At 43.7% G+C, this 15137-nt stretch overlaps 1 protein-coding gene across 1 annotated transcript in view; it reads right to left on the reverse strand.

Moving 5' to 3' along the window:
* col5a3a (collagen, type V, alpha 3a) overlaps positions 1–15137 on the reverse strand; it is a gene marked incomplete at its 5' end in the record, with an annotated part of 77776 nt that overhangs the window by 42758 nt on the left and 19881 nt on the right. Inside the window, 17 exons of the mRNA XM_080723321.1 lie at positions 334–378; positions 654–707; positions 2864–2908; positions 4134–4187; positions 4522–4575; positions 5724–5777; positions 6675–6728; positions 6852–6905; positions 7738–7794; positions 8182–8265; positions 8456–8530; positions 11241–11303; positions 11419–11460; positions 11592–11645; positions 12351–12476; positions 13488–13607; positions 14487–15041. Coding sequence (XP_080579447.1) covers positions 334–378; positions 654–707; positions 2864–2908; positions 4134–4187; positions 4522–4575; positions 5724–5777; positions 6675–6728; positions 6852–6905; positions 7738–7794; positions 8182–8265; positions 8456–8530; positions 11241–11303; positions 11419–11460; positions 11592–11645; positions 12351–12476; positions 13488–13607; positions 14487–15041 — 1590 coding nt within the window. The remainder of the gene's footprint in view (positions 1–333; positions 379–653; positions 708–2863; positions 2909–4133; positions 4188–4521; positions 4576–5723; positions 5778–6674; positions 6729–6851; positions 6906–7737; positions 7795–8181; positions 8266–8455; positions 8531–11240; positions 11304–11418; positions 11461–11591; positions 11646–12350; positions 12477–13487; positions 13608–14486; positions 15042–15137) is intronic.

Genomic DNA, 15137 nt, shown 5'->3' on the forward strand with positions numbered 1-15137 from the left:
TCATAATGTGACACGTGTGAGCTTGTAGATTGGCTATTTGTCGTTAAGTATATAGGGCTTAAGTGGTTGGTTGTATGCCAAACAAGCCAACCTACAAGCTAACTGTGGATCAGTCATTTTCGTACGATGTAGTATAAATTAAACATTATTTACGATTTCGCTTTATCAGTGTGCCTTTTGCTGTGCAGACAATTTAACCTTCAATTGAATTAAATCCCATAATTGCCTTTGCAGGTGCAACTAAATTAAGTCATGCACAGCTATACATATAACTGGGTTTATCTTAAAGATAGTTTTGGTAATGAAGAACATAAAAAGGTTAATAGGACTGACCAGGTTGCCCTTTGACCCTTGGATTCCATCAACTCCCGGAATACCCTGATAAGGAAGCACACACACATACACAGCACACGCGCACACACGCACGCACAGCGTCGCACGCACACACACACACACACACACACAAACAAGATACAAGATAGTATCAGAATTTCAACACGTCTGATGAATACATTCACAGAAGATTACAAACAAAGGAAACCGTCTGGCAGTTTTCATTGTTATGATGGCGATAATCCCACAGAGAGCAAACTGGCTGAGTTCACCAGACTGAATCGAATGCGATTCATTAATGGCGACGAACGCCGACTTACCCGTTGCCCGGGCGGGCCGGCGGGCCCCCTTGGTCCTAGAAGACCCCGAGCGCCCTGGAGACACAAAACACATTCACAAAAAGGCATCAACAACCAGCCAACCACCTGCATGCAGGATGTGCTTGTGTGTGAGTGCAGAATACTAAAGGACAAAATAATCAGTCGGTCAGGAGTGCTGATGTATTGAGAGCAGGGGTGTCGCACCAAATTCTGGGACCTGGGTACAAGGGTTCACTGCGGGGCCCCCCATGAATGTTCTTCATAGGGGGAGGGGGTTTAACCCATTTAGACTCAGAACGCATTATTTTGTGCTTTGACTATTGAAAAATAGCAGATATACAAGCTCACAGCGTGGCACCAAACTCGCGCTGCGAGCTTGTAGATAAATCGTGAACATTTGTGTCTTTGAATATTTCAAATTCTTCTAAGGTTTTTTGAAAAACCTATGTTTCTATGTCAGTGGTGCTCTAACTTTTTCACGTGAAGGACCCCCAAAATTATATGTATGTGGCCACAGATTTTTCAATAGCAAAATAATTATGGCCCCTCCACCTTGGGCCCTAGTAACTCAGTCCCACTTCCCCCCCCTTGTGACGCCCCTGATTGAGAGACCGAATAAAAGAGAATGAGAGAGAGTGAGCGACAGAGAGAGAGACTACGGTATATATATATCTGTATGCATGGCTAGGGAGACTGCTAGGCTGTGTTTGTAAGAGCGTGTTAGTGCGTTCTGTTTTTGTCAGCCTCTCTCTCTTTGTAGGCTGGCCAAGCCACCTGTTCCCGACGCCACATCTGTGATCTCCTGGGAAGTGATTGATATGGAAATATAATCATTCAGGCCAGCGTTTTTTCATCTCTCTCCTCTCCCCTCTCTCCTCTATACTCACTCTTATCTCATTCTATCTCCCATTCATCTTCCTCCATCTCCACGTCACCTTTGCCCCCCCATCAAAACTGCCAATACCTAATTTTGTGTCGTTTGCCAAAGATACGCCACCCGCAAGAGCTTGTAAGATCGTCTGTTTTCGCCAAACGTAAACCTACTGTGACGTGCCGAGAATATGAACAGAATGGGGTTAAAGTGGTTAACGCCTGTCCTTGCCTGTGTCTTTGCGGCTTAAGCCATTCAGAACGGGTACACATTATAGTGTATCATTATTTCATGCTTTAACTATTGAAAAATAGCAGATCTACAAGCTCACAGCGCGGCACCGAGTGCCGCGCTGCGAGCTTGTAGGTCTGCTATTTTTGAAAAATCGCGAAAATTAGAATTTTGACCCGATTCTATGAGTGTCTTTTGAATCCTTCTAAGATTTTTTGAAAAACCCATGTTTATATGTCAGCAATCTGGCCAGCCATTGTCAAAGAAAAGGTCCTTTTCACTTAACTGGAGCTCAGTTACTCTGTTCTTGAGAGACTACTATATCAGTGGTTCTCAAACCTTTTCATGTGAAGGACCCCCAAAATGATATTTATTTGGCCACGGACCCCCATCTCAAAATATTTAGTTCCAGGGACCCCCCAGAAGCAAAATTTGAGTTACAAACGTTCGCTTAGAAAATACATATATTCAAAGATTTGCACACATTTTCACGATTTAAAAAAAAAATAGCAGATCTACAAGCTCGCAGCGCGGCACTCGGTGCCGCGCTGTGAGCTTGTATATCTGCTATTTTTCACCGGTTAAAGCATTCAATAATTCTAGGCCTGAATGGGTTTTAACACAGCCCTCCTAACATGTCTCATATAGCACTCTATTTCTCCCTGCGACGGGTGATCCATTTAGAGGGACGGACCCTCGCTGGGTCTCATCCTCACCTGCTGGCTGAGAGAGAGAGTGTGAGTCATAGCCAATCAGCCTCTGTGCACACCGACCGACCGCGGCTAGACACAACACTGCACGAATACATGATTCTGCCACGGTGCATTCTGAGAGCCTCAAGGTGCGATAAGAACCTGTTTTGTAGCATAATGCAAATGCAATAATAGCATTCTTTGTGTATGAGACGTATAAATATTTTATATTGCTCAAGGAGCCCTGAACAGTACATGTTGATATGTTATTCATGCCAGGATGAACGATGATTACGGGGTCCCTCGGCGGGTCTTTCCTTTCTAAAGTGATGTGCACAGTGCGCGTTTGTGTGTGTGTGTGTGTGTGTGTGTGTGTGTGTGTGTGTGTGTGTGTGTGTGTGTGTTCTATAACTCACAGGTTCACCCGGCTGCCCCCTGGGCCCCACAGGTCCATCAGGTCCCTGTGATAAAAAGAAGACAACAGGTTAAACAGACATATGCGCGCGTGTGTGTGTGTGTGTGTGTGTTTCTGTACTTCTACACTGTACTTCGTCGTACAACAAAGTCACACGCCGGAAATAGCAGATCTACAAGCCCACAACGCGTGACGGATGCACCGAATTGTATGCTCTGAGATCTGCAATTTCCGGTGCGGCGCGCGACTTCATTGTACGCCGAAGCATAAACCGGGTTTTTTTTACAGTAAATATGCTCCTCTCTGCGTCTACCTCAGGCACGGGTACATTTATATCTCTTCATGAATGAAACATGGAAGCAAGACGATGGGAGATGAAATGTGTGTGACAGCTCAACTGACTCAACTTTTCTCGAAGCCAAGAGCACGTCTGCTGTTTTTCCACGGCACACATCATGTCTGTGAAGATTAGAATCTGTCTTCGGTGAGCATCCATAGGAGAGCTTTCATGTCTTTCTGAATGTATGCCACGGTGGTATTTCATAAGTTTTGCGTAACTTCGCGTCGAGTGAACTCGGGCCAGCAGAGGGGGAGGCATTAAAAATGCAGCCAATTACTATTTAATCTCAACGTTGCAACACCACTCTATGATCTGTGGCGGTTAGCTCATCCAAAAAACTGTAGAACAGGGGTCTTCGGCGTTTTCAGGCCAAGGACCCCTTAGTTGAGAGAGAGATGAAGCAGGGACCCCCACATTCTGTTCATAGATTCCATATAGTTTCATTGTTTGACGGCACAATCATCAGTGTATTTTGGATTCATGTCAATTTGTGTTTTCAGATATTTAACCACTTAATAAACTTGACCTTTCACTCTGTACTTAGTCTGCTCTTTTTCCCCTTTACACCCAAGCTCTTTGCCAAAAATAGCGGATCTACAAGCTCACAAGGCCTTTTAGCGCGAGGCATTGTGAGCTTGTAGATCTGCTATTTTTGGCTAAAGTTCACGAAATATGGTTATATGGATATGGATATGGATTTATTATATAATATAAAAAAGGAGGAAAAAAAGAACGTTCTATCACTCAAAGATTTGGAGGACCCCCTAGGTGTCCCGGACCCCCTGTTGAAGACCCCTGCTGTAGAATATAGCAATTGACTTGGGTGGACTACTGGTCTTTAGATTGTGGATATACCGGTAATACATTGATATACAAGTACAACTGTACAGCACATATAGAAAGAGAGAGAGAGAAGATGCTATGTTCTCACCTTCTCTCCTGGTTGTCCGTCAAGACCAAGTGGACCGTTCCTCCCTCTTTCTCCCTGCAAGGACGTGAATGACGTGAGAGTTACATCAAACATACTGTAAGCATCGATAGATAGATCATTTATAGATTAAGAAATAAATCAAGTTAAACAATTAAGCACAGCGTATACAGTAAATTCAGATCTGCCTGTGATCTGGAAAGGTATTTGCAATATTCGTAGCCATCATCAGAAAATGTTACGGTACATGCATTATCAAAGTGTAGATCGTGCTTGATGCTAAAGCTCTATTTATCTGAAAATAGACGATCTACAGACTTGTACATCGGCTATTTTCGGAGCGTGACACACACGTGTGAACTACAGCATGTATAACTCAGGCATAACTCACTCTGTGGCCCTTGTTTCCCGAGAGACCTGGCAGCCCATCAAAGCCCCTGTCACCCTGAGGAGAAATCGAGAACCAATCGCATTAACAAGTGCACTAATGCACGGCTTTGCAAACACTCACCTACTGTACGTGTAAATATGCACACAATTACGGTGCGCTCACTCAGGCACTCACACATGTGCTCAAGCATGTGCACTGCACGAATACCGGCACACACGTGTTAATTTGCAAATATTTGGTGAAGTGTGAGCCTCCCATCTGCTCTGTGTGTGCGTGTGCGCGTGCGTGCGTGCGTGCGTGTGCGTGCGTGCGTGCGTGTGTGTGTGTGTGTGTGTGTCTCAGATTAGCTGGAGGTCTGCTTAGATGTTGCTTTGACTGATAAAGGCCCTGCTGTTTCTGTCACACCTGGGACCAGAGGGGGTCTAATTTATTTACTACACCCATCCTGCAGCTGTTACTGTAGAGCTAGTGGAATCAACTAAGTGGACAATGCACGTAATAAACTGTGAGCATTGTCTAGCTGGAGGCTTACACTCGCTGGTGAGTGTAATTTGTTACAATACAACTCTACTACCATAAACACAAACACAAAACATAATATGATACTGTGGCTTAGAGAACCTTTAAATAAATCGCAAGCCGACAAAAGAATATAGATTCAACTTTAGTTCCATGATTGCTGCAAACTAGGGCATTCACGAATAGTGATTTTTAGTATTCTACTGTAATTATTCGACCTCAAAGTATTCGAATAGACAGTTTGGCCAGGACTGGCCAAACTGTCAAATATTAAGTAAGCAAGAGGCGAACATTGTGAAAATAGCCGATCTACATGCTCGCCTCGCGTTGCGAGGCGTTGTGAGCATGTAGATCTGCTATTTTCACAATATTTATCTGCGGAACCGAGTCACATTAAATGTAATACCTACAATTCCAAGTGCTTGTCAGGGTGGGGCTCCCCAGTTCAAATATGTTTATTTTGGGGGTCACTCATTCTTATGACTTCCTTTCCTATCTAGCCAAGCTTTATAAACTATATATTTTTTAAAGAGAAAACAATAACAATATAAAAATAAGCGAATATTCGACTTCGGTGAACAACGTCGAATAGTGACTTTGACCTACTGCAAACTACAAACATGTTGCAGTTACATCGGAAGGCTTTGTTTTTTGTGTGATGTGATTTCAAGGGGCGTATATACCTTCGACCCCGTTTCACCTGGCGCTCCACGACCTCCATCTGTGCCTGCACGCCCCTGGGAGAGAGAGAGACACATGGTGGGTGTCAAAACCCAGACTCACACTCACAGTACATCATCACACACACCGCGCCGCTATTGTGGCTAGCAAAATGTAAGCAGATACAGGTACAGTACCCCACTGCCAAGAGGAATACAATATCTGGTGAACAATCACAATCTATCTAGAAATCTTAAATTAAAGTATGGCCTACGTTTTTTTTTTTTTTTTTTTCCGAAGGTTTGTTTATTGTATTTTATCAGAAGCATTCATTGAAAATATATAAAGTATGGTCTTTGGAGAAAGGCCATGGCCTGCTGTCATCATGACATCTTCTGTTGTACTTTGGTGATATATAAATAATACAAACTGAGTGATTGATTAGCTTATTAATTGATTGATTGATTGCTTGGTTGATTGATTGATTGATTGATTGATTGATTGATTGATTGATTGATTGATAGGGCTGTCACAATTATTACATAATCGTCTAATCGTGATTTTTGGACATAATCGTGATTATTTTTCATAATCGTCATAATCGTTTCCATGTTGAAAAATGTTCATATATTTAAATAAAAGGTCAAAAATAGTGGAAATAGCAGATCTACAAGCTCACAAAGCAGATCTACAAGCTCACAACGCGTCGCATCGCGACGCGTTGTGAGCTTGTAGATCGGCTATTTCCACTATCAATGTTCTTTTTTAAGTATAAAGTTGTCAAATATGTCAGTAATTATGTGTCATATCTACCATGTGCAACTTAAAAGCAGAAATGTAATTGTCAACGACAAAAACACAATTAAATCGTTAATCGCAATTGTTTGAGTGACAAATAATCGTCATGTAAAATGTCTTAATCGTGACAGCCCTATTGATTGATTGATTGATTCACTCATTCATTGAAATCTCACCCTCTTTCCTGCCTTTCCATTAAGTCCTGGTGGGCCTGGCATTCCACGGGGTCCCTACCGAGAGAGAGAGATGCAAGGACATGGCCAGAGAGACAAGAGTAAATCAACGGTCACACAGACAGAGACAGAGAGTGGCATGACGGATCAGTGGATTGTATAAATACAGTGTGGTCTTACAGAAGGGCCATTGTATCCCCCATCTCCTTTCAGCCCAGACGAGCCTGGCAGACCCTGCAGCACAAGAGGAACAAGAAGGCATGAGAGACACGATCTACAGGGCAGGGGGTTTTATAAGTCCAATTCACAACCCAACAAACACACTAGGACACACACGTGAGTTAAAGCTATACTGTGTAAGTTCCTCAACTAGTGGTCAGTAGCGGTATAGCAAACCGCGGTCGCGTCTGCTTTTTTCGGCTGTTTTTCGCCGCGGACCGGGCCTTCAGACCACCGCGTCCGCCTCGCCTCGCCGAGACAAGGCCGTAGAGGTCTCTCGTGTCCCTCTGCGATCAGGCATTGGGGAGTTACATGCTAGACTCCAGTGTAAACATTACAACACTGCTGTTGAAGCAAGCTACTTCCTGAAGAGACGCAAGACGCGCTGTATGATCTGCGCTGTGATTGGCCGGTAGGGAGACACGTATACAGAATGATGCAGATTACGTAATTTTGCCGGGAAAAACAGTCCCGGTCACGGCCACAAGAGCTCAGTAGAAGGGGCTGAAATTAACAGAGTGGGTGTTCTAAAACTTTAGCGATTTAATAGTTAGGACAATTTTAAGATTTGTTTTATTAAAAAAGTTATATAGTATAGCTTTAAATATCCATTCATCTGTGTTACTCCAGTCCAAGGTCATTCCTGGCATACAGTAAATGAATGTCAAGATCAAATTTGCCTGTAGAGATACCGAACGGAGGAACGAGCGTGCATAATGATCAGGGATTATGGGATACGGAGGGGAGCAGAGCATGCACGCACAGGGCACACAAGCCCCGTTAAGGTTGAGATGGAAGGTTAGGGGGAACTCTTGGGCTATAGTCCACAGACGGACGGCACTCTTACCATGGGGCCTGGTCGACCGGTGAGACCCAAAGGACCCGGGGGTCCCTTCAGTGACAGCTGGAAGAAAGAGAACACTGGATTGTAAAATGTACAGCACGTGAGCTATCTGTCTACTGTGCAACATGCAATGCATATCGTCGTTGTCGGGTGGAAACCTTGTATGTCCAAAATCAACCCTTTTTTGTGTTATTTTCAAAAAGATTTAAAATAGTGAAAACAGCCGATCTACAAGCACACAACGCCTCGCACCACGAGGCGTTGTGTGCTTGTAGATCTGCTGTTCACTAGTTCTGTGGGACAGTCTTGTACGATGGAGCAGGGCTTTACTTTACGAAAGAGCATACACATTTGAAACTTGGGAGATACGAGGTTTCTGCCCGACAGTGACGATATTATGGGAGATGATGTCTCTTTGTGCTAACTTCCCACTGTACGCGGCCGTACCTTTGTCTGTTGCAGGATAGCCTGGGCTTGAGCCTCCTGAGCGGTCACCACAGGCCCCTTCCGAGCATCTCCCCCGCCCTGGAACTGGGAGGAGTAAACATGGTGCTTTAGTCTAGTCACTACCCTGCAGAACTCTCTGTGGTCCAGCAGATGTAAATGAAGTTCAGTCACACAGCTCCCCCTTGTGGTGCTGCTGCAGCACAACATTGGGACAAAATGCAGGTTTGTGTTGTGTGTGTGTGATTACTGATTATATATTTTTCTTAATTCTTACTGGCAACATCAGCATAGTGCCTGGAAGACCCGGTATGCCATCAACCCCGGCCAGACCCAGACGTCCAGGTGGACCCTGGAAGAAAAACAGATAGGTGGATGTGAGTGTGTGTACATATGTGTGTGTGTGTGTGTGTGTGTGTGTGTGTGTGTGTGTGTATGTGTTTGCATTGTGCCGCATGTAAACAGCATATGGGAGGGATTGAGTAAGCGCACGAGTGTAAACAGAGAGAGAGAGAGACAGAGAGAGAGAGAGAGAGAGAGAGAGAGAGAGAGAGAGAGAGAGAGAGAGAGAAGCATCCCTGCAATCTAATCTCTGTAAAAACATTTCCACAGGGCACGTCACTCACTGTCTACCTGGCTTCTGCTTATACGTTTTCCGCGCAGCTTTAAACGGATTAACCCATTTAGAACGGGTACACATTTTGTGTTTCATTATGTTATGCTTTAACTATTGAAAAATAGCAGATATACAAGCTCACAGCGCGGCACCGAGTGCCGCGCTGCGAGCTTGTAGATCTGCTATTTTTGAAAAATCGTGAAAATTCGAATTTTGACCCGATTCTATAAGTGTCTTTTGAATCCTTCTAAGGTTTTTTTGAAAAACCTATGTTTCTATGTCAGCAATCTGGCCAGCCATCGTCAAAGAAAAGGTCCTTTTCACTTAACTGGAGCTCAGTTAGTCTGTTCTTGAGAGACTACTATGTCACTGGTTCTCAAACCTTTTCATGTGAAGGACCCCCAAAATGATATTTATTTGGCCACGGACCCCCATCTCAAAATATCTAGTTCCAGGCAGGGACCACCCAGAAGCAAAATGTGAGTTACAAACGTTCGCTTTGAAAATACATATTATATTCCAAGATTTGCACACATTTTCACGACTTTTTCAAAAATAGCAGATCTACAAGCTCGCAGCTCGGCACTCGGTGCCGCGCTGTGAGCTTGTATATCTGCTATTTTTCACTGGTTAAAGCAGTCAATAATCCTAGGCCTAAATGGATTAAGTAGATGCCGCCGGGTTTTTCAACCCGATACATCCATTTAATCGCCTAATGTACTTATAGGCGCTACATTCAATATTGGAGGCATGAGCCGATTCCTCTGTCAATCACCACCGGTTATACAAACTAATCATGTGCTGCTGCCTACAGTCTCCACTGTTGTCAGTCTGTATACACAGATCCATCTAAAGAAATTTGAATATTGTGTAAAAAAAACATTGCAGATGCCCCTAGCACCCCAAATTATAACTGACAGCGGAAACCTCCCACTGGACTTCAAGAAGGTTGACATTTCTCTATTATAAATGCTTGTTTTGAGTGGTCTAATATTGTAATATTTTGAAATATGGACTTTTGATATTCATGAGCTTTATGCCATAAAAATTACAAAAAAGGGTTTGAATAACTCACTGAATGTGCAATGTATCTAGAATATATGAAAGTTTCAAAAAACATTTAAAGTTTCAAGAAAATGTACTTTTACACAATATTCTAACATGGATCTATATATTACAGTATATTATTGACAGTTTCTGTTACTGCTAGGAATGGTAAGGAACCCCTTTCAGCTGTTTATACCACTATCAAATTTAAAACAATAACAAATATTGAAACAATTATGTTATTTGTTGGCTAGATAGGTAGCCAACAGCTGTTGATGGCTGATTCATCATGAGTCATTTCCCAGGACTGCAGTTACAAACAAGACGCTTGCAAAGGTTTGAACATTCAGGACAGCTGTTGTCATTGTTTACAGACTGAAACAGCCACACTACCCTGCCATTTACAGATGCCAGGGTAGTGTGTGTGTGTGTGTGTTTGTGTACATACAGTATGTGTATATACAGTATGATATAATGTATATCATAGAATGGAGTCTTTATTTATCAGAATGCGTGTTAAACCTAAGGCGTCAACGTTCGTAATAAATGAGCTTGATATTTGAAAGCAATTGAGAACTGCAGCATAAGCATAATATGCGACCATCATCGTCTAAACAGAACAACATCATAAAAACATCCACATCGAAAATGACTGAACATCTGTCAGAGCCTGTGTATGAGGGTCACTTATCAGGAAGGAATGACTTTGTACACACACACACACACACACGCACACACACACAAGAAAATAGCACGTGTGAGTCATTGACCATCCATAAAGCCCAGGAGGTTCAGGCCAGTGAGCTAGGTCATTGTAACACAATGGACTAGGGCTGTCACAATTATTACATAATCGTCTAATCGCGATTATTTGACATAATCGCGATTAGGTTTCATAATCGTCATAATCGTTTCCATGTTGAAAAATGTTCATATATATTTTTTAAAGTAAAAAAAATGGTGGAAATAGCAGATCTACAAGCTCACAACGTGTCGCATCGCGACGCGTTGTGAGCTTGTAGATCGGCTATTTCCACTATCAATGTTCTTTTTTAAGTATAAAGTTGTCAAATATGTCAGTGATTTCTTTGTATATTTAGGTTATGTGTCATATCTAACATGTGCAACTTCAAAGCCTAAAAGCCAAACAGAAATCTAACTGTCAACGACAAAAGCACAATTAAATCGTTAATCGCAATTGTTTGAGTGAAAATCAATCGTCAAGTAAAATGTCATAATTGTGACAGCCCTACAATGAACATATTTCAATATGAGGTCTTGGCCAAACCCCCAGCTCTAGTCTGTTCTCGTGTCATGGTTGTACTTAAGGTCAAAACAGCCCTCTGGACAGTCTACCATGAACGCTAGTTCCTATAACCGGCAGGGTGGCATCACTCACCATGTCACCAGGGTCTCCTCTTGGCCCTGGAGGGCCGGTTGGCCCGAGTATACCAGGAAGACCCTGTAGGGACGACGCGGACAGTTAGTATGAAGGCATTAATTACCACTGCTGCATGCTAGCTTACTGTTACTACTGTTACTATTTCTGTTACTACAGAAATTATTGGTAGGCTTACCGGGGGCCCTGGTAGGCCGGCAGGTCCTTCCACATATGTACCCTGTGAATAAGCACAGAGATACAACATGACACATAAAGCGTAAAGTAGCACGGTGTTGTTGCCTCAGTGCTGTATTCCAAAGTAAATTCCGAAGTAAAGACATAGTATGTGTGTCCACAGCCACAACTTACCGGTTCGACAATGGCAGGCTCTCCCTTCTCGCCTTTCTCTGCTCTGACGCTAGTCTGAGGTAAACACAGACAGACAGAAAATAACAAGATGTCAATCAGTGAGGTTGGCAGTGACACCGCCATATACTGCAGCTACCAGTGGTGGAAAAAGTACTCACGTTTTTTACTTACTAAATATTTTGAAAATAGCCGATCAACAAGCTCACAATGCGTCGCACCGCGACACATGGTGAGCTTGTAGATTTCAAATGGCCAAAATATATAGAGAGCTGAAGTGGTTTGTATGTCTTGTAATTATAAACAAAAGTAACTAAAACTTTGTTATCATTGTAGTGGAGTAAAAGTACAATATTTGCCTCTGAGATGTAATGAGATGTAATGGAGTAGAAGTAAAAGTTTGGGAAATTTCAAGTAAAGTACAAATAGCTCAAAATTGTACTTAATACAGTACTTGAGTAAATGTACTTAGTTACTTTACACCAGTGTGTGAGATAAATTTGGGCTCAAGGGTTAACCATTATTTTATGCTTTAACTATTGAAAAATAGCAGATATACAAGCTCACAGCGCGGCACCGGGTGCCGCGCTGCGAGCTTGTAGATCTGCTATTTTTGAAAAATCGTGAAAATGTGTGCAAGTCTTTGAATATCTTTGACCCGATCTTTGACCCGACTTCTAAATCCTTCCTCTAAATCAGTGGTTCTCAAACTTTTTCATGTCAAGGACCCCCAAAATTACAGGTATTTGGGGTTTATTTCACCTCTCCATCCCATGTCTCGGCTCCTTCACGCTCTGCAAAGCCGTAGCCGTCGCGATCCTCATACTCTATCTCATACTCCTCGTACTCTGTCTCGTTCTTGAGGTCTGCATACTCCAGCATGTTCATCTGTCGATAAAACGTGGAGGTGCATAATTAGCGACAGCTGCCCTGAATCTGAACACTGTGCACATCTATAAATACGGTACAGCAGTGGTCCTCAACCTTTTCAGGCCGTGACCCCCAAAATAATCATATTTTAACTGGGGACCCCCTCACCCCCACCATGACGAGCACTAAGAGTTGAGTTGAGGCATTGCATTTTGTATAACATGGTTCTATTGTGAAAATAGCTAATCTACATATTCACAACGCCTCGCAACGGGCGTTGCGAGCATGTAGATTGGCTATTTTCACATTTTCTGCCTCTAATATTTGACAATTTGGCCAATGTTTAATATGTAATTTTAGAGGTATTACCGGTAATTAAAAAGTCCTTCAAAATCTCACTTCAGAAATGTCCAGATACCCTCTATACACTTAAACGTTATGTTGGTTGTCTACTGTTGAGTGAGAAAACAACATTGCACATTAAGTTAATCAGGGACGTGCTGCGCACCTGATTCAGCCCGGGAAAAAGAGTTGGAGAGGCCCTCATTGCGCGCTATAGAGAGATCTCTCTCTATAGCGCTGCTGCTACTCAAAGATTTGCCATTTCAGATCATGACAAGTGACAAGCCAGTGGGCCAATTACATGAATTAGGCCTATATTTCGTTGTTGTTGGGTGGAAACCTTGTATGTCCAAAACCGTTTGTTTTGTATTTATCATTAAAAAAATGATTTAAACTAGTGAAAACAGCCGATCTACAAGCACACAACGCCTCGCGGTGCGAGGCGTTGTGTGCTTGTAGATCTGCTGTTTTCACTACTTTTGAGCAAAAAGTTAAATTTTTTCCTAATGGCCCGGCCTGGACCGGCCAAGAATGAACCGGCCGTTCGGGAGTTGTCCCGCTTTTCCCTGAAGTTAATCATCTGGGGACCCCCCAAAAATAATTTGACCCACAGGTTGAGGACCACTGCTGTACAGCACACAGGCAGACCCTCTGTGACTCACTGTGTGCAGACCAAATTCAACCTACCTCGTAGTCGGCGACACTGGGGCTCGCTGTTTCCGTGGAAACCGCGAGGTCATCGTAGAGGTTACCGTACGCTTCCTCGTCGTACTCCTCCACCACCGGCTTCTTCGCTGGCTTGTCCTCCTGCACACCGACACACACACACCCAAGTCAGACTGGTCGCCATGGTCACCCAGAAGACGTTATAAAGTGTCAATTTATACTTTGGGAGTATAAATTAGGCATAAGCACTTGTCGTTAATGCACAGTGCTTCCTGCGTGTTTGACAGGGGTGTTAGGAACACAGGTGGGTGTTACAGGGTTTGTGTATAGGTTACGCATTGTCCAGGCTGTCGGGTGTGCAGTTAATCATGATGCTGGGGTGTAGTAATTAGCTGATGGGGGATGCATCACAACCAGATGGCAGCATGGCAGCTACAGCATGTAGTAGTATGGAAAACAAGTTCACATTGGAGACTAGCCAACCACAAGCTTTAAAGGGAATTGCAGATTTTTATTTATGTTTTTGCTGTTGCTCATAATAAAGGATATTCAGAAGAACGTGTGATTTAAAACAGTGATGCTTCAGAATTTCAGGGTGATATCTGAGGTTGATATCCACCTTGAATGAATTTCAGCAATTCACGCACACAGGAACAAACGCTGACGCTCCATGCATACATACCACACTATCAGATGGTATGGGTGTTATGCATGGAATCTATGCCCTAACTAGTACTAGGACAAGATACTAACACACAATCAGCTATGAATAGATATGTGTACAACACATATACTATGGCGACTACCATAGCATCCTCTACATTCCAGTAGGTGGATGGAGATGATGATGATTAGGATGGATTGGGTTAGTGGCGGTGGGGAGGGTTTTGACAGACAACTGGAAGAGGGAATAAGTGCTCTCTAGGGGTTAAGAGGGAGTGAGGGAGTGCTCAAGGATGAGTTAGGAGTCTGGCTTATAGGAGCAAGGAGGAAGGGGATCTAGTGGGGGACGTGGTCTACCTCCACCGCAACCTCCTCTGTGGGCACCGCACTGGGCATCACGGACGGAGCCTCAGCGGTTAAATCTGGTTCATGGGTGGGCATCTCAATCTCCACCAGCGTCTCGTCATCAGCCTGGGTCGGAGTGATCGCTTTGGTGGCCAACTCAGCGTTTAAGTCTGGTTGATGGTTGGGCATGTCCACCATGTTCTCTGCAACATCGGCCTGGGTGGGAGTGACCGCTTCGGTGGGCATTTCAATGTGGGGGACCTCTGTGGGCTGAAAGGCCTCTTGGGAGAGATACTCGGGTAACGTGGTGGAGACCTGAAAATAACCGTCCTCAAGGCCATCCTCTTGATGTTTCCTCTTCCTTGACCCCTTCTTGCCTTTGCCCTTTCCTTTGCCCTTTCCTTTGCCCTTTCCTTTGCCTTTGCCTTTGCCTTTTCTTTCGCCTTTGGAACCCTTGTCCCTCTTTGATTTGTTCTTTCTGCCCTTCCTGCCCTTTTTGGAGCGCCTCCCCTCTTCCTCTGGCTCTGGCTGGTCGCTTTGCATCGTGGGGTCAGACTGAGGTGAAGACTGAACGTGAACGAGGTGATATAACAAGGTGAGGGAGGGAGATGAGGAGAGGAAACAAAAGAAAAAGAAAGAGGTGAATACAAACACATTATAGAC

This window comes from Nannobrachium achirus, assembly GCF_963921795.1.
Source record: "Nannobrachium achirus genome assembly, chromosome: 4".
Lineage (NCBI taxonomy): Eukaryota > Metazoa > Chordata > Actinopteri > Myctophiformes > Myctophidae > Nannobrachium > Nannobrachium achirus.